Below are 18,784 nucleotides of genomic sequence, written 5' to 3' on the forward strand. Positions count from 1 at the left end.
AGCAGGGCACATTTCAAGGAGGCAGGGCACATTACTATTATCATGTGCCTCAGTGTGAATGGGGTCTAAATAAAAAATGTGATCTCTGAGTCTGATGATATTTACCAGATTCAACCTCCAATAGTATATACAGTATATCTCCTCTGTCTGTTATTCTCAGAGTGGATTAGAGATTTTGCTCCCTAATCCTATAGTTGATTATTTATATTTACCACTGCATACAGATTTTGAAGAATAAATTGCCTTTTTTTAAACTTTACACATTAAATTATACACCACACTTTTTTAAGGTTATTATCCGATTAATCGATTAATCGAAACAATAATCGGCCAACTAATCGATTATGAAAATAATCGTTAGTTGCAGCCCTAAAAATTTGCAACAACTGAAGAAACAAACTCAGGATTTAAAATACTATACAGACTTTTATTTGAAAGATGCTTCATTCAAAAGACTCAACAAGTCCATCACTTTGGTCCTGCACATCTCATTTATATAATTCACTATCCGTTGTGTTTTGATTCAACTTTCTTTAAAGTGCATTCTTAACCTAAGTACAGCAGAGGAAGCCATTACGAATGGGGTGTTCCAAAAGAAATGGGTGGTGATGCTCATGGCAAACAATTTGATTCCAATCTTTAACTTTCTAAGTAACATACAATAAAAAATGAAGTCTGGAATGGATTGGTTTTTATGATTTCCATAGACTGTTCTGATACACAAGGCCCAACGTCACTAATAAACACATTGGGTTAAACATTGGATCCGTGACAAGATGGCTGCCTCCACATCGCATAGACCACGCATACACTTTAACAAAACCCCTGTGCATTGATTGGTAATTTGAATAACAAAAAAAAAAAAAATACATATTTCAAGGTATTTAATCATACAGTAATATTTAAAAAAATCTAATTAAAAGAATATATAATAGCTAACGAAAATATACAGAGTTACAAATGCTATACTGGTTTGAAACAAAGGCTTCATTAGACAGAAAAGATGCTAAGCTTTCCCTCTTATATATCTAAAAATGTAGAATTCCCCTTTTATTACCGGTGAGGATCTAGGTAGCCGTAAGTCGAAGATCACAAAAGAAAAACTCCAGCAGCAGTGACTGCCAAACCACCCACAGCCGCAACAGCTTTTTTCCTTCCTAGCAAACCAATGGCCTCTTTATTAAACTGTCTGAGGGATAAACTGTCTCAGTTACCAATAGCAACAGGAATTTTCTTTTTTTCTTCCTGTGCAGCATGAGGAAAAAAAACAAAGGATCAGCTTTATTGACTGCTACTGGAAGCAAAGATTAAGATATAGTCTTTGTTGTCTTAAAAAGTAACATCTACTCAAGGAGGAATGGTTCCCCTTTTTGATCAGTCTCTGCAAAATCAAATGCTTTCACCTCTAATGGAAACTTTCACTGAGAGAATACACAGCATGCCATTGTGGACCTTTTCTGAAAATGCCAGATATCCGGCTATCATGGTAATCCAATGGCCTTAATACTTCCAGAGTCACAAACCTAGTTGGTAGAGCACTGGACCCAGATGCGCGTGAGATGTGTACTGAGTCCAAACCCTGGAGGCCGATTTCTCTCAGCCGAGGCATTCCTGGAGCTCCCTGAAGGTCTATATAAAAGGACGAGAATGCCAAAACCTAAGCTTAGGACCAGTGAACAATTATTACTCACAACAAACAGCTGTCAGACAGGCAACCCCAGCTGGAATTCCATCCCTGAAGAGGGGTTTGTGAGCCGCCAAACCAAGTTGGACATGCTTTCTGACCATTTGTTGAGGCATAATAAATGTTCACTGGACGTAAAATGGTTCTAAAAGATATTCTTTTTTCTCTTTAGCTAAAATAAAAAAACGTGTCATTCTTACCTGCCTATCAATGTACAGAGCGGCCCATTGCCTCCTCTGCTGGAGTCCCCATCTGGCACTCTCGCTTTTCCTTATCGGAGTGTGATCCCATAGCAAGCCGTGTGCTATGGGGGCACACTCGTAATTGAACTGTGTACTTCCATAGATGCACACAGCCAAGCTCGGGCCAGCCCCAAGGTTTGACTGACAGCAGCAGAACCAATGGCTCCCTCTGCTGTCTCGGAGTCCTATGAGAGCAGGAGAAGGGCACAGCTCTGGATCGACTGAGGACTAAGGTAAGTGTTTGGGAAAAAGGAGGGGGGAATTAAGCTACTGGGACATTTTTAACCTTAATGCAGGGAATGCATTATGGTGTAAAAAAAATTGGCTTTAGAACCACTTTAATCTTAACTTGTGGTGCTCATTCTTTTATATAGATTACGAGTCCTTGACCTGAACACACATACACATAAGGAGTATGGCTGGTTTCTGAGCGTACTTGCTACAGCTCAGTGAATCAAGGTATTGAAACCAGAGAGCCAGGCAACTAGCATATTCAGGAGGCAGCCAGCAGTGGCACGCTAAGTATTCCTTTCAGCCTAGGTTTCCTTCACAGTGGACATGTGCTGTATTAACTAACCTCTTGGCACATTATATACAGATGAAACACGCCACTATCAGTTCGGTTTGATGGGGATAACTCTGTCCTTTGAAAACAATTTGTCAAATCGTTGATTGCTTTTTTTTTTTTCTTGAAATTGGTATTTTTGCTGCCAATACTCCTGTAACAATCTAGTATTTATCACCATGACAGTATAAAATTTGTGTAAGTGTAATGGTGACTTTGCATTGGTCACAAATGTAACGTGATCATTAGATAGGATTGTTTGAACAAGGAATTATTCAAGAATTAAAGGCACCAAAGGGGCCATTTGATTGATAAGTGATGATTTTCATCCAAAAAAAAAAAAAAAAAAATCCGCTGGTGGAACTCAACAAAATACATTTTCCTGAGCAATGTATTTTAATTGGGATTATCTAAAATGACCAAATTTATCATGGATTCTTCATAGTTCCTACTCAGCCTGTTTGCAGATGTGCTTCTCTTGAAACCCCCCTACACATCTCTATTACCAACCTTCTCCACACTTGAGAGCTTTTTGTTCAAATCTCTGACTTGGAAGGTAATAACGCCAAGTCTAGGGCCCTCAAAATCTCCTTCCTTTTACATGACCTTACTGCTATACAAATGGTATTCTCCTTCACCTGGGTTCCTCACTCACAACCTTGGAGATTTCCTGACCAAAATGTATGAGTTTTTGGGGCCAACTACTCCTCAATGCGAACAAAGTTGACTAACCTCTTATCTGCCTGGCCCATGCACTGAATTTCTTCAATAGTGAGAAATACAGCAGTCAAAACGAGACTGTTGCCCAAGATTCCTGATCTTTTTTTAGGGTTTGTCCTGTCCCACTCCTTGCCCATGACTTACGTGTCCTACAGACAAAGTCTCTACGTCTTCTAGGGATCTGGTAAATCCAGAGTGATGTGTTATTTCTTGAAGGGACAGCATTAGGGGATAGGTTAAAGGTTAGTTTTAGGGCTTTGGGGTTTAGAGCAGCTTTTCAAACACAACTTTCCAGGCTCAGGGAACCCCTGCTGAAAATGACTATATCTACAACTCATAAAACATTAGTGTGAAGGTCAGTGGGAAAAATGCTCCTTACACTTGTGGTCATTGGACAGAATTACCCCTTACAGAAAGCTAAAAAGATCAGTGGTGTCATCAGAGGCAATGGTTTCATGGAAACCTGGTTGAGAAACCCTTGTCTAGAAGGCCGAGTTAAGGTCATTCGTCAATGACGGCGACCTTCTCGAGAGTAATGTGTTGCCTCTGTTCACACGATTAGTTGTGCATTTCCAAAAGTGTGAAAGTCTAAAACTCCTATACCAACAGGCATACATTTTCAGAAACCAATACGAACAGTAAATGGGTACCTATCCTAAAGATACTGTTGCTACAGGCTCCCATGGCTGCCAGTCAGGTATCAAAACACTGGACCAATTACATTATACATACTGGACTAATTCCAACACTTAGCCAGAGTTTAAGGAACTGACATTCAGGTAGAGTAAGCCAGTCAATTAATCTTTCTGATTTCATAAGATAAGCCGGCACAATGGTACAAATCAGTGGAATGATGACTTTATTTGGTGCAGAGGAATACAGCCACAAGCATGTCAACGCGTTTGGCCATTTAGGCCTTATTCATGACTCATGAATAAGGCTTAGTGGCCAAAACAAGTTGACATGTTTGAACTACTATACCGTTGTGCCAGCTTATCTTCTGGAATAAGTTACCTGGGAGGCTTCGGCAACCCTTTGGTCAGAGCACTGGTTCTAGAGCAGCTAGGGATTATTACCAGAGGAGGTAGTAGCATTGCACCGCTCACTTCTATAATTAAAGTTTCTGAATTGTGACCCTTGCTTCTAGCAGAGAATGCATGACCATCTAACCATGGGGGCCTGGAGCAGCACTATCTGTTGGATATGGCCTCCTATTCTCTGTATATAGTTTGCCAAAAGGGTTCAGATTGATGAGTGAATTTTGCAGCATAGGCCTTCTAATTACAGAATCACATGCCAGACACCTTCATGTTTACTTCTTTTTGAAACAGCTGCTGGTTAATCATACGTTATTTCAAGAGACACGAACATTTGAAAACAAAAAAAAAAAAGAACATTGTGTAGGAATACCTGAAAGGCAGAAGAAGATGAAAGCATGTAAAAAGCCAGGAGCTAATAGCCCAATGAGCCTGCTTGAGCTACATAAGCTACTGGGGACATCACTAGCCATTGCAGAACGGATAATTTAATAAAAAATGGACACTCCCAAATATCTTTAGTGAAAAGGAACAGAGATCTGAAAGATGAAACCCACTGCTGTCAAAGTATACTCTATGGATGGTATCCTTATCCTTCCACAATACGCAGTTCAGGAGTTCCCTCTATCCCAAACCAGCTTCAGTTCCTGCTACAGACACCTTTTAAAGGATGGGTCCCACTTTTGCCTCAAATCTAAGGCTAGTGTGGTTCTGAACATACAGAAGAACCCTTGGATTTGCAAACAGGCCTTTGGGGTTACAGCAGACTTAAATAGGTGGATTGTTGACTTGCCTACAAAACTCAATCAAAATCAAGATACAGACACAGTTAAGCAGCTATTATGGCTTATTACTGCAAGTAGTCCGCTTTTAAATTTGTCCGCTTCTTCAGACCGTAGGCAACTATGTATATCAAGGATATACGTGCAGTATAATGTGTACGTATAAATCTGGCATAAGAAGGAAGATGATGAACTACAAAACATTGTTAATATAGCTACAACTGTCCAAGAGTTACTGGATAATTCTTACTTTTCTCTGCAAATAATACAGACAATATATTCTGTCCCACATTATGACCTTTACCTTAGGATAGGACAAACTAGCTAGAAGAAAGGCCATGGTCCTTTCTTTGTGATAAAACAAAGCCAAGGTTCTGTGAACCTAATGAAAGCTTCGGGTCCCTGCTCTGGCTTATACAGCCAAGTCTGGTGTGTTCCGCAGATTGTGCTGGCTGGGTGGAGAGTCTATCCCAACTACTTGCAATGTATAGAGGCAAAAAGAATGTCCCAAGAGCCGTACACCATGCAAATCCCTACATCAGAAGAGTAGCAGCAGCCTCAGTCTAATGCCGTTCTGACCACGTCCCCAACATGTTTCACCCTGCCCATGGGGCTTAGTCATAGAGGTCCGTGACTAAGCCCTGTTCGGGGGGTGAAACGCATCAACACTTGGCAAGGAGGGTGTTAGAGTGAGGCTGCTTCTACTCCTCTGATGTACAAGTTTGCATGATGTGCAGCTCTTGGGATATTCAATTTGCCTCTATCCAAAGCAAATGTTCTAATATCGGGCTTTCCAGTAAGTTTTTGCCAGACCTGGATAAGGTGAATTAAAGGAAGCTTACAATGACCCTAAAAACGGACGTGTCAATTACTGCAGTCATCGCCTCAAACTGCACTCATATACATACAAACATTTTTAAGAGATCAATGCAAAAAGGTACAAGTGTGCAAACATGAATACACATCACTCACACCAAAAAATATCCACCGACACTGTATGACAAAAAAAGGCCAGGCAGTTAGCTAGACCTAATGAAAAAATAATCTTTTTTTTTTTTTTCTTCAAAACTATAAACCAGCGTGCAATTTGCCTTTTCAAAAGGGGGATTATCATACTTTTTATCTCTTATAAAGCTGCATTAAGATTAGTATTAAGATCAAATCAAGAGATACCATTGTTGGCCTAAAAAAGAAAACCTAAAACTTACAGAAAAAAAAAAAAAAAATTGACAAAAAATAGCAACTTCCCCATTTTTGCCCACAGTAGGGCAGCTGCAGATCAGCTGCAACATTAGACGAAAAAAAAGTTAACTTAGACTGACAAAACTGAGGGTGGATTACAGGAAGCAGGCAACACCATAAGTTTGTATTCCGTGTGTTGACAAGGACCTAGTCCGGAGTCCCCAAGAGCACTGTGGGTAGCTTGTCCTTTGTAATTCTAGAATAATTCAGCTTGAGATTGATAAATGGAATGGTCTCCCTTACATCTATCACAACAAGGTTTAGGAACACAATGAAATCAACAAAAGAGATAGATCCAGTAAGTTATTGGTCAAAGCCATTCATTGCCCACCCAGACTGGTGCTTATGTGATGAAAATGTGATTGCCTCATCAACAAAGGTGCCTTGAATGTCCATCTTTTGTAAAATGTGTTCTGTATACACACATTGGTGATTTTTAAAGAGTGGAGGCTCAAGGTGAAGGAAATAAATGGTGGGCCATCAAACTGGGGGATCCAAAGTTCATAGTCTGTTTAAACACAGCACTTGCGCTCCGTTCTTCTTGGTAACCCATGGGCTGTCCTAGAGAATCATACGGTTACATTGTTTTCTATGTCTCTATCTTTGTCCACATATCTTAAGATTTGTTGAAAGCGGACAACACAGCCCATATCATTTCTGTGGCATTGGGTTTGCTGGCTTCTATGTCGGGATCCAAATCTAAGAGATCTTTCGATCTGTTCATGGCCATGTCATATTTCTCATCGGGCAAGGTGGAATAGGCGTTTTCCAAGACATCGGAGGCATGGGCCAGTATCAGCAATCCTAGTGTCCGTTTGTCCATGCGATGCGGGTCATTAACCCATTTTTCAAGTACACATTCTTGCAGTTTCTTCACCAGCCGCTGTTTCTCTGTGGTGTTGGTGACAGGATGGGTGGTCATATCAAAGAGTAGAAAATTTTGCTTCTCTGTGGTTAGAATTCCTTTCTCCACCAAGCTCTTGGCAATGCGTTCACGCACATTACGCAGTTGATACTGAAGCTTGAATGGATTCCATGTTTCACCTGACATGAAGAAAGAAAAAAAAAAAAAAAAGTCAGCATTTGTTTTAGGTCATTTAGTTTATATTAATTGTATTGCCATCTATATATTAAAAACATGCCAAGAGAAAGATTTAGGAACCCTAGTTACCAGTAAGCTAACAGCACTGAATGCCAAGTGGCAGCTTTAAAAATATTTAAATCTTGGCAGGTACTGTATTATCCACGTGCTACACAAACAGCAACACACCTGTATGATTCAGTAACAAAAATAGGATTTTTATAACAGCTTACCTGTAAAATCCTTTTCTTTGAAGTACATCACGGGACACAGAGCCATAGTAGTTACTATGTGGGTTATAGGCCACTTTCAGGTGATGGACATTGGCACACCCCAAGACAGGAAGTTCACTCCCTATATAACCTCTCCCACTACTGGGAGTACCTCAGTTTTTGTAGCAAAGAAATACATGTGTATACCAGAAAGAAGGGAGGGACCACTGTGATGTACTTCAAAGAAAAGGATTTGACAGGTAAGCTGTTATAAAAATCCTATTTTCTTAATCGTACATCACGGGACACAGAGCCATAGTAGTTACTATGTGGGATGTCCCAGAGCAATGCCAACTGAAGGGAGGGAAACACAACAAAATTAGGGCACCATGAGATCAGAGGGCTTATACTGCTGCTTGCAGTACACTGTGCCCAAAGTATCCTCATGAACTTTTACATCTACTTGATAGAATCTGGTAAATGTATGGACAGAAGACCAAGTTGCGGCCTTGCAGATTTGAGCCATGGAGGCACTAACAGCCCTGGTAGAGAGTGCTTTAATTTGAAAAGGTGGAATTTTCCTTTTAAAACCATAAGCTTGAACAATTACTTGTCAAATCCATTTAGAAATAGTAGATTTCGATGCTGCCTGCCCTCTTTTAGGACCTTCAGGCAACACAAACAAAATATCTGTTTTCTGAATCTGAGCAGTTGCTATCAAATAGACTTTGACAGCTCTCACGACATCAAGAGAATGTAGTGATTATTCTTCCGCAGAACAGGGTTCTGGGAAAAATGAAGGCAGGACAATATCCTGGTTTAGATGAAAACCTGATACTACCTTCGGTAGAAAACTAGGATGAGGATGCAATACAACCTTATCCTTGCGAATAATTAAATATGGATCTTTACAAGAAAGAGCAGCCAACTCCGATACCCTTCTTGCAGAAGATATGGCTACCAATAAAACTAGTTTTCTTGTCAGGAGGACCAAGGGAATCTGTCGTATCGGCTCAAAAGGCTGTTTTTGTAATGCCGACAGAACTAAATTCCCAAGTTCAACTTCCTAAGTCCCAAGGATTCAGGGGTGACCTAACCGGAGGATTAAGCCGCATTACCCCCTGAATAAAGCTACGAACCAAAGAATTCGAAGAAAGTGGTCGTTGAAATAATACCGACAAGACTGAAACTTGGCCTTTGATAGTACTCAAGGCCAGCTTAATTTCTAACCCCATCTGTAGAACGTCAAGGATTCTACCTATGACATATTACCAGGGGTACCAACCCTTGGATTCACTCCAGGAGACATATGCCTTCCAGACTCTATAATATATGAGGCAGTCAGCTGACTCCTCTCTGTCCTATCAGGAACAGACCCATCATGTGACCTTTCCATTGATGTTTCATTGGTCACACTATTTGTGTAGCTTTTATATAAATATATACAGTGTAGGAGATGAGTTTGATGCCCCAGTTGAAGTCCATGTGGACGAAACGCGTTGGGTTAGCCATACTCTTCCCTACACTTGATTTTATCGATTTTTACGTGATCACGCTTTTTATATTGTTTGTTGATTATTGGTGATATCCAATAAAAATATGTCATTTGATCTGCAATATTGGCGTTTTTTACATCTTTTTGGGAACCACTCACACTTTGGAGATTCTCCCGTGGCCGTGACTCTTTCTCGGTCCTTGGAACTGGCAGCGATTACAGAGGAAAGATCCCCCTTGAGATCCGGGGTTTCTGGGAACTACCATCGTCCATCAAGGATCTCTGAGCCTGTTTGATTCTGTGTCACCAGCATCCGAATCCACTCCCTCTGGTAAGCGTATTTCATCTATTACCATTACATGATCGTACTATCCATGAGATACAGAGGTGAAGATTCCTGCACCAGTGCAACATTTTTTACACAGTTTATTTTGGGACTTTTTATTGTTTGACCCATGGCCACACATTGGGACATTACTTCATTTTACTTATCATTTATTTATATCACGTTGTATGTGTTTTATCCATGGACCTCCATTAATGAACACTATCACTGATGTGTTTTTTATTATTGGTTATTTTCATTAGCGCTAAATTTTATCTTTATTTCTATAATATAGGACTCTGGAGGCCGGCTTCCTTGCATTAACCAAGGTAGACACCACTGAACCTGACAGCCCACGCTTCTTCAGAATGTGGGTCTCAATAGCCAAACCGTTCAATTTAGCGTTTGTAAGGTAGGGTGGAATATCGGACCTTGCGAGAGAAGGTCTGGATGTGGCAGTAGGGTCCATGGGATTCCTACCGCCATCTTTACGATCTCTGCATACCAAGATCTCCTGGGCCACGCTGGGGCCAGAAGAATCACCAACTTCCTTTCCTGCTTGATCCTGCGAAGAAGTCGCAGAAGCAGCAGAACAGGAGGGAATAAATAAATCAGTGAAAACTGAATTCACGGGAATACCAAGGCATCTGTTCAACATGCCAGCGGATCCTTTGTTCTTGACACAAAGTTGTCGATCTTTTTGCTGAACCTGGATGCAAACAGATCCAGGTCCGGAATTCCCCATTTTTGACATATTGTCAGAAAGATGTCGGGGTGAAGAGACCATTCTTCCGGGAACAACTGCTGGCGACTCAAGTAGTCCACCTGCCAATTCTCTATTCCTGGAATGAAGACTGCCGATAGGCAAGGTATGTTGTCTTCTGCCCAAGTTAGGATATGATTCACCCCTCTCTGGGCCGCACGACTTCTCATGCCCCCTTGGCGATTGATATAGGCCACTGCTGTGACATTGTCGGTTTGGATCCTGACAGGACAATTCCGTAGCCTGAGCGTCCAGGCCTTCAGGGCCAGGCGTGCTGCCCGAATATGTAGAATATTGATGGGCAGGGTCATTTCTGATTTGGACCATTTCCCTTGGACAGTCGCTTCTTCCAGGACTGCTCCCCAATCCAAAAGGCTGGCATCTGTTACCACTTTCCAGGTAACTGGTAGGAAGGATTTTCCTTTCTGCAGATTCTTGGCCATCAACCACCAGCTAAGGCTTTGGCGCACCTTTGGAGATAAATGCATTGGGAAATCTAGAGCTTGTACTTCTTGTTCCAAGCTGATAGGATACTGTTTTGCAGTAGTCTCCAATGAAATTGAGCATAAGGAACGGCCTTGAATGAAGCCACCATCTTTCCCAACAATCTCATGCAAAGTCGAATAGAAGGATTGTTCTTTGCTTTGACCACCTGAATCAGTTCCCTTATGGCACTGATCTTTGTCTGGGGGCACAACACCCTCTTCTGAGCTGTATCTATCAGACCCAAGTATTCCAATCTCCTTGATGGTTTTAAGGAAGATTTTTCTAGGTTGAGAATACAACCTAGGTACTCCAGGTAGCTGACGGGTCTATCAAGAGCAGATAGTCTAAGTAAGCTAGAATCATTATACCTTGAGCCCTTAATCTGGCTAGAGGAGGAGCCAGGATCTTTGTAAACACTTGAGGTGCAGTAGCTAGACCGAAAGACAGAGCTACAAACTGAAAATGAAGATTTTCTATCTCGGAGCGTAAATATTTCTGGTGAGCGGGAAAAATAGGTACATGGGAGGTAAGCATCCTTGATGTCGATTGACACTAGAAGTTCTCCACCTTGTAGAATGGAGACTACTGATCGGATTGACTCCATGCGAAAAGAGTGGATATTCAGAAACCGATTTAGATCTTTGAGATCTAGAATGACATCCCCATTCGGTTTTGGTACTGTGAAAAGGTTTGAATAAAACCCCAATCCCTGCTCTTCCATGGGTACCACCGACATCACCTTTTAAGACAAAAGATGGTCCAATACTTGAAAGAGAGACTTCTTTTTCCCTGGATCCCTGGGAACATTTGATCTGAGAAAACGAGGGGACGGGGACTTTCGAAACTCTAGTTAGTACCCTAGAGTTATTGAGGAATTCACCCATTTGTCTCGCCACTCTTCCTGCCAGATCCTTGAGAACCGCAGAAGTCTTCCCCCACTCGAGCGAGCGGGGGCGCCCCTTCATAACGAGGCCTTATTATTTTGTTTTGTAGGCTTCCTTCCCCAGGACCTTTTTCGTCCCTGGGGTTGACTCTGAGGTTTACTTCTTGAACTTGACGGTGGAGGCCGCGGAGACTGCCTGGAGGCTGATGCCCCTGGCACTGGAGAAGAAGCTTGTTTAAATGAAAAACGCTTATTCCTTTTTCTAACTGGCAAAAGGGAACTCTTCCCATTAGAAATTTTTTGGATGTATTTATCCAGATCATCCCAAAACAGCCGTTCACCGTGAAAGGGAAAACTAGCCAGGAGCTTTTTGCGTGGCGCTTCGGCTGACCAATTTTTCAACCATAATATTCTACGCATATGCACCAGCCCAAGCGTAGGCGTGAGGCCTGGAGAATAGAATCTGTCATAGCGTCTATTGCAAAACATAATGCCTCTGGTAGCTCGGCCAACTCCTTGGCCTGCTGATCAGGAATAATCTTGAGCACCTATTTAAACTGGTCTCTCAATGATTGACATACACCAATTGGTGCCAAGGCAGGCTGAGTTACTGAACCTGCCAGAGAAAGTGTTTTTTAACAGGAGTTCCAACTTCTTATTTGTTGGATCCTTAAGCATTTGAGCACTGTCAACCAGACAAGTCAAACTTTTATTCACAGAAGATATAGCAGCGTCAATTGCTGGGATTTCCCATTTTTTATTAAATTTTTCCTCCATAGGATAAAGTGTTGAAACACAGGGTAAAACTGCTTATCTGGGTGATCCCATTCAGAATATATAAGCTTTTCCAGCAATGAATGGAAAGGAAAAGCATAATCAGCTTGGGGAGGCCTTTAACGAACCCAAAAAAGAAGTAGGCTTAAAAGTAGCATGAATGTGGAACGCACCAATTCAGTAAGAGATTGTACCAACAATCTTTCAGATTGTGAACCTGATCCTTCCGCATTTGACCCCTCAGAAGAGGAGTCATCAGCCTGTTCCCTGGTCCCCTGAGAAAAATTAATCAACTCCCGCCCCCGGTTCCTCAGTTTGAGGGTCCTGGGTAAAAGATGGGGACCTATCACGCTTAGTCCCATTCTGGGATGCGATTAAATCTGTTAATCTGTTATTCTCTGCTCTAACCCCAATATGGTTGAGGAAAAAACCTCTTCAGTAACATAGACAGGGGCTGCAGTGTTGGAAACAGTTTCAACACCTGACGTCCCAGATGGCTCACCTTGACCAGCCACCACAGAACTCTCATGGGAGGATGCCATTTTTTTTTAGAGATGGTTCTAGGCTTTTTTGAGGCTGAAGGGGTCCTTCAAGCCCTATTTTGGGGTGTTTCTAGCCCCCCTTCTGACCATAGTCCGATGCACAAATGCAGAGGTACTACCAGAAGAATCGCATCCACTGCTTGAGCAATAGTCCAGCCACTGCCGCTGCTATTAATGCTCAGCCTGATGCTATAAGTAAATATGTCAATGAGAATGCCTGTGTCACCAACCTCTTACATGCCCCTCTTCGTTCGTGTCCCTCCGACATCTGCAGCCAGCAAAAAAGGAGCTTTTAAATACTCCCGCGCTGGGTGATGCTGTACGCTAACGCTGCGCTATGCCTCGCCTCCTTCCGTCACATCGCACCCCCTCTTTTCAAAAAGAGGGTTTTCCCGCGCGGGCCTCCGAGCACGGGCCTTGGCGTTTGTGTGGGGAGGGAATGGTGAGGAGGAGACCTGAGACAGGCCGCCATGCAGGGGCAGTGAAAGAAACGGAGCGGCATCACTAATCGTTTTTGGCTTCCCCCTTTCTAAGAAGAGAGGAAGCTTGGTCCAGGTGGGGGGTGATTCAGTGGAAGAAAAATCCCCCCAATCTTACCGGAGGTCTGAGCTGCTCGCCGGAGGGAAGCCTGCTGTTTCTGCTGCAAAGCGTGATCTCTGAGGAAAGCATGGCAAGGTACATGTGCTATACAGCCCCCAGTGGTGACTCTTGGGCATGACAACATTTACTTTTTTAAAGGAGACATTTCATAAGAAAATTTTTAAAAATTCCTTAGAAACCTCCACTTACCCTTTCTGCCGCAGGGTTTTCTGTGGTAAAAACCAACAGACCCAATCTTCACCCCTCATGGTGGGTTCCGTTACCAAACCTTCAGGAACCGGGGACCCTCGGGGAACCCACACTCCTGGACCTGTAAAGCACCCCACCAGTAAAACTTTATGGCTGAAAAAAACAAAGTACTGGATCCTGGGGTCCAGCTCTCTAAAAAGAGAAACGTTACAGGCAAAACCTTGTTTCTTCGGACATGAGGCCCGGGTACCATTCAATTTGGCTTAGAAAAGACACTTTAAATGGATCCGGTTGTAAAGCTTGCCCCAGCAAAGGAATCTTCCAGTGGAGCTCAGCACAGCACATCTTTACTTGTGACCTACACCTAAGACACTGGCAAAAAAACTGAAGTACTCCCAGTAGTGGGAGGGGTTATATAGGGAGTGGACTTCCTGTCTTAAGGTGTGCCAGTGTCCATCACCTGAAGGTGGCCTATAACCCACATAGTAACTACTATGGCTCTGTGCCCCGTGATGTACGATTAAGAAATATTAGCATTGAATATTGGCTACAGTTTTGAGCACTGTGAAAAGGGCACTGATGATTTAAGGCAGGGGTCTCAAAACTTTCAAAGCAAAAGGGCCAGTTCACTGTCCTTCAAACTTTAGAGGGCTGGATTGTGGCCAGCGGGTGCAGTAAATGTCCCAGCGTCAGTAGTGAACAATGCCTTAGGATGGATGGTCTGTGGGGTAAAGAAAGAAATTACATAGCACCTGTAGTCAGGAGGAGGAATAGTGCCGCACCACTGATGTCACTGGGAGGAATAGTGCCCCATCACTGATGTCAGTGGGAGGAATTATGCCCCCATTGCTGGAGTAGGTGGAAGGCATGGTGCCCATTGTTGGTGTCATCGAGACACTTTATTCCCCACTGTTGATGGCGGTGAAAGGAATATTGCCTCATCGTTGGGGTCAGTGGAAGGTATTATTCCTCACTGTTGGTGGAAAGAATGTTGCCTTATCGTTGGGTGTCAGTGGGAGGAATGGTGCCTCATATCAGAGAGAGCATTTATACCCAAGAGTCAGATAAAGGCAAGCAAAGGGCTACAGTTTGGAGACCACTGATTTAGAGAGTATACAAAACTTAGCTGCTAGCCTAAGCAACAGGAGGTCTCAATCATAAGGGATGGTTAGAAAATTGGTCTTGCTTAGCCTAAAAAAAAATATTAGGAAGGATATAACTAATATATATACAATTACCAAATAAACAGTGTTAATAGTTTTGGAAAAATAAGGTCCACTTGCAATGGACAAGAGCATTAAACATGGAGGAAAGGAAATATTACCATCAGTATAGAAAAGAGTTCTTTATGGCAGCAAGTGGGTAAGGTGTGAGTGATCATCCTACAATAAATGCCATCATCAGCTGTATTTACTAAAAGTAGTATTGGCTGCGTGATCAGAAAGAAATCCACCAGAAGCCAAAAGAAAAAACAAAAAAAAAAAAAAACACACTTCAAAAAGTGAAGGTCAAACCACAAGAAGCAAGCTTTAACTTTTTGTGGACGAGGCCCATATCTCTACTCTTCAGCTTAGTTGTCTATTTTTTTGGAATGTTCACTGTAATTCAAGGTTGACATTTTTCTGTTTGTAATGACCTCAATGCAAGTCAGTTGTTCTATGGCAGTGGTCTCCAAACTATGGCCTTCCAGTTGTTCAGGAACTACAATTCCCATCATGTCTAGTCATGTCTGTGAAAGTCAGAGTTTTACAATGGCCTCATGGTATGTGTAGTTCTGCAACAGCTGGAGGGCCATAGTTTGGAGATCCCTACTCTACGGTGTACGTCTTGGGCCTCCCAGAGTAACTTACAGCATGACTCACTTTGACAACCTGAAGTTTCACATGAATTACTTATTGAGTAACGTGACCCATCTGTCCTCTAGGCCTCTGGTCCATACCTAAAAGAGTAGCAACCAGCTCACCAGATACTATAATGTTCACGAACAGTGGACAGTGCACAGCTGCACTCCTTCACAGGTGAACATCCTCCATAAACTAAATAAGCTAAACCACCAGCAGCCCACGTGCATCCCAATGCAAACGTTTTATTTATTACATGAATGAAAGTACGAACGTATGCTTACAACTTTTTGGCCAACCATGGCCTTAGTCATAGCCAATATCTATATAAAAGGATTATATATCTAATGCCTGGATTGACTGAAACACACAAGCCAGGGTGCGACTTTTCATTCTGCGGTGTGATCAATAAAACATTTACACTGGAAGCACATGGAGTGTCAGCCTTTTTAACTTTCTGCCCCATACCCAGTTCTCATTCTCTGCTAATGTCTCATTTCCCTCCAGATGCGTCTTTCCCTTACTCCAGTGGCACAAAGATCATTAAGAGTGGCTTAGTCACCCGTTTCCAAGCATACTTTACTGTGCTATTATCCCAGGATGGTTCTGACACACCCTGCCATACAGTCCAGGACTGCGGTAGAAGCACTTCTAGTACAATTTCCCTATCAATTTATCTTGGACCCTCTGGAAGTAAGAGCATTTCTACGACTGTCCCCTTAGGTCCCTCTGACTGAGATCTTATATTATTGCTGTGCAAAAGCTTTATATGCTTTATCCTGGTCCTGTGAGCTTTGAGCCACCTCTTCACCTCCATCAGGCTTGCGCTAGGTCTACATTACTTCTTGGGAAGGTCACCATCTATCAACCATGATCATATACCTTGGAAACACTAACCTCTTTGCTTACTCTTCAGTTACACCAAATGCCTTCCAAACAGCTGTGTTCCTGTGCAGGGGTTGTTTATAACTTTGCTGAGACATTAAAGTGGAACTTTATTCAAAAATTAAGTCCTGCGAGCTCACTTCATGCTGGACCCTTTTGCAGGTATAGCCATGTTAAACATTCAAAATAAGCGCCTACTCAGGAACCCTGGGCTTTAGCAAAAATGGCAACCTCCAGCAAGAAGAAACAAGGACAATGTTGTAGGCAATTTACAGCATACACTAATTTTGGTAGAATAATTATTAATGTGGAATGTATGTACCTTGCTAAAGGTGTCCAGTGGGAGTAAACAATGCCTTATCTCTGGTGTCAGTGGGTCAACTAGTGCCCAATCCTTGGTGTCAGTGGAAGGAATAGTTCCACATCATTGGTGTCAGTGGAAGGAAAAGTGAACCATTTTTGGTTTTAGTTGGAGGAATAGTGCCCCGTCATTGGTGTCCGTTAGAAAAATAGTGCCCCGCTGTTGGTGTCAGCGAGAGAAATAGTGACCCATCGTTAGTAACAATGGAAGGAATTATGCCCCATCCTTGGTGTCAATGGAAGGAATTTTCACCTATTCTTGGTGTCAGTGGGAGGAATAGTGCCCCATTGTTGGTGTCAGTGGATGTAATTGTGCCCCAAGGGCCAGATAAAGGCAGGCAAAGGGCTACATCCAGCCCTGGGTCGCAGTTTGGAGTCTGCTGCCAAAGAACATTATTTTTCATGAGTAAAAGGGCCGCTTTAAGTCTTGCTCCATGGCAGCTGATGCCACTCTGCAAGCAAGAGGAGTAGAAAACCCTATAAACAACTGGCAAAAAAATAAAAAATTATTCCACATTCTGCAAAAAACACGGCACCCAATCTAACCATGTTTAAAATTCAATGCTATGGGTTTCCTAAACAGTTTGAACACAATACATAGTATATGAGGTCATAAAAATAAGAAGCAGCAGCATCTGAAGATAGTAATCAAACCTTACCAGTGAGTAATTCTATCCAGCTCTGCACAGTTTCTGCGGGATCTGTGGCCTTAATGTGCTTCAGAGTTTCATCCAATAGAACGTCACCTGTTGGGGCATCGGACTTCAAATGAACCTGTGTGATGGACAGGAATACATACAAGAGGTGAAGCCCAAACCCATCATTATATACATATGTCTAAATGACCTATAGACATACCTGACTTGACTATATACTGATTATAACAAATGTTACACTGAAAGTATACATCACCTACATTTTGTCAATAAGCAACCAGTCCATGCAAAAGTATTTTTTCAGATACAGTACTGTATAAGTGGGTTCTTGTAGCCCAAGCCACTGGTGCTACTTAGGTCACTCTTGCTGGTTCTGTTTCCACCCAACATGGAGTTTTGGGTGTTCATACCCACGGTTAGCTGGTATAATTTCTCCTGATACATTTTCTATAATAAAAATAGATGATAAACCCAACACCTCCATGAATCTCGTATAGCAGGTATGTATACAAGCCTAGGAAGGAACTTGAGCACTGAAACTTCACAACCTAAGAGACATACAAACTCTTTATCGCCTACAAAATTGGAAATATTAGTTATGGGTGAACCGCTCTCAACTGTTCCTATTTTTTGAAACCTTCCTTCCACAACTGTCCATACTAGTGCAATCCTTTCCAAGCAGCATATACCCAAGTCCACATGCAAAGATTGCAGAAGATGTCCATGTATTTATCTTGTCTAACATCTCCATGTCCTTTGCAAGTAAATGTCCAAAGTCGGAGGCCTGTAAAGGCAGTCATGTTCTAGTCCAATCTTTCTCAAACATTTTACCCCAAAAACCCTTAATATAAAATTAAAGGTGTTGGGGAACCCCTGCTTAAACCTAATCAATCACTGGGAGTAAGTAGCAAAAAATCCCATTACATTGGTGGACAGTGGAAAAAATGTTGCCTTACATTGGTGGACAGTGGAAAGAATGCTCTTTACATTGGCGGACAGTGTGAAGGATCCCCCCTTACATTGGTGGACAGAGGGAAGAATGCTCCTTACATTGGTGTACAGTGGGAAGAATGTGCCCCTTACAGAAGTAGTAAGAATGTAACCCTTTCAGACAACTTAAAAGATCAACTTTTCTATGCCGCTGACTCTGCCAAACTGTGCTGTCCCTAAAACTAAGCAGGCACCATTGGATGGGAAAATCAAATCAGCCACAGTTGAAGGAACCCCTAGCAACCTATGGAGGAACCCTGGGGTTCCATTAAACCCTGGCTGGGAATAGCTGTTCTAGTCCTGCACATTAGTTGAGTATTTTTTTTTCCTAACATGAGAAACTATTTGGCTATGTGGAACTTGATATTGTTAAACCCAAATGCGGAGTGTCCAACGTATGGCTCACAGCCATGAACACAGATATGTTGCA

General features: G+C 42.3%; 1 protein-coding gene across 2 annotated transcripts in view; it reads right to left on the reverse strand.

The window, feature by feature from the left end:
* Positions 1-406: 406 nt before the first annotated feature.
* Positions 407-18,784, reverse strand: part of GOLPH3L (golgi phosphoprotein 3 like) — a 93,636-nt gene continuing 75,258 nt past the window's right edge. For both annotated transcript variants that reach the window (XM_073609361.1, XM_073609360.1), the window contains 2 exons: positions 17,368-17,482; positions 407-7,316 (listed from right to left, as the gene is read on the reverse strand). In XM_073609361.1, the coding sequence (XP_073465462.1) occupies positions 6,889-7,316; positions 17,368-17,482 (543 nt within the window). In that variant the 3' untranslated portion in view covers positions 407-6,888. The remainder of the gene's footprint in view (positions 7,317-17,367; positions 17,483-18,784) is intronic.

This window comes from Aquarana catesbeiana, linkage group LG13 (assembly GCF_042186555.1).
Source record: "Aquarana catesbeiana isolate 2022-GZ linkage group LG13, ASM4218655v1, whole genome shotgun sequence".
In the NCBI taxonomy this organism is placed as follows: Eukaryota; Metazoa; Chordata; class Amphibia; order Anura; family Ranidae; genus Aquarana; species Aquarana catesbeiana.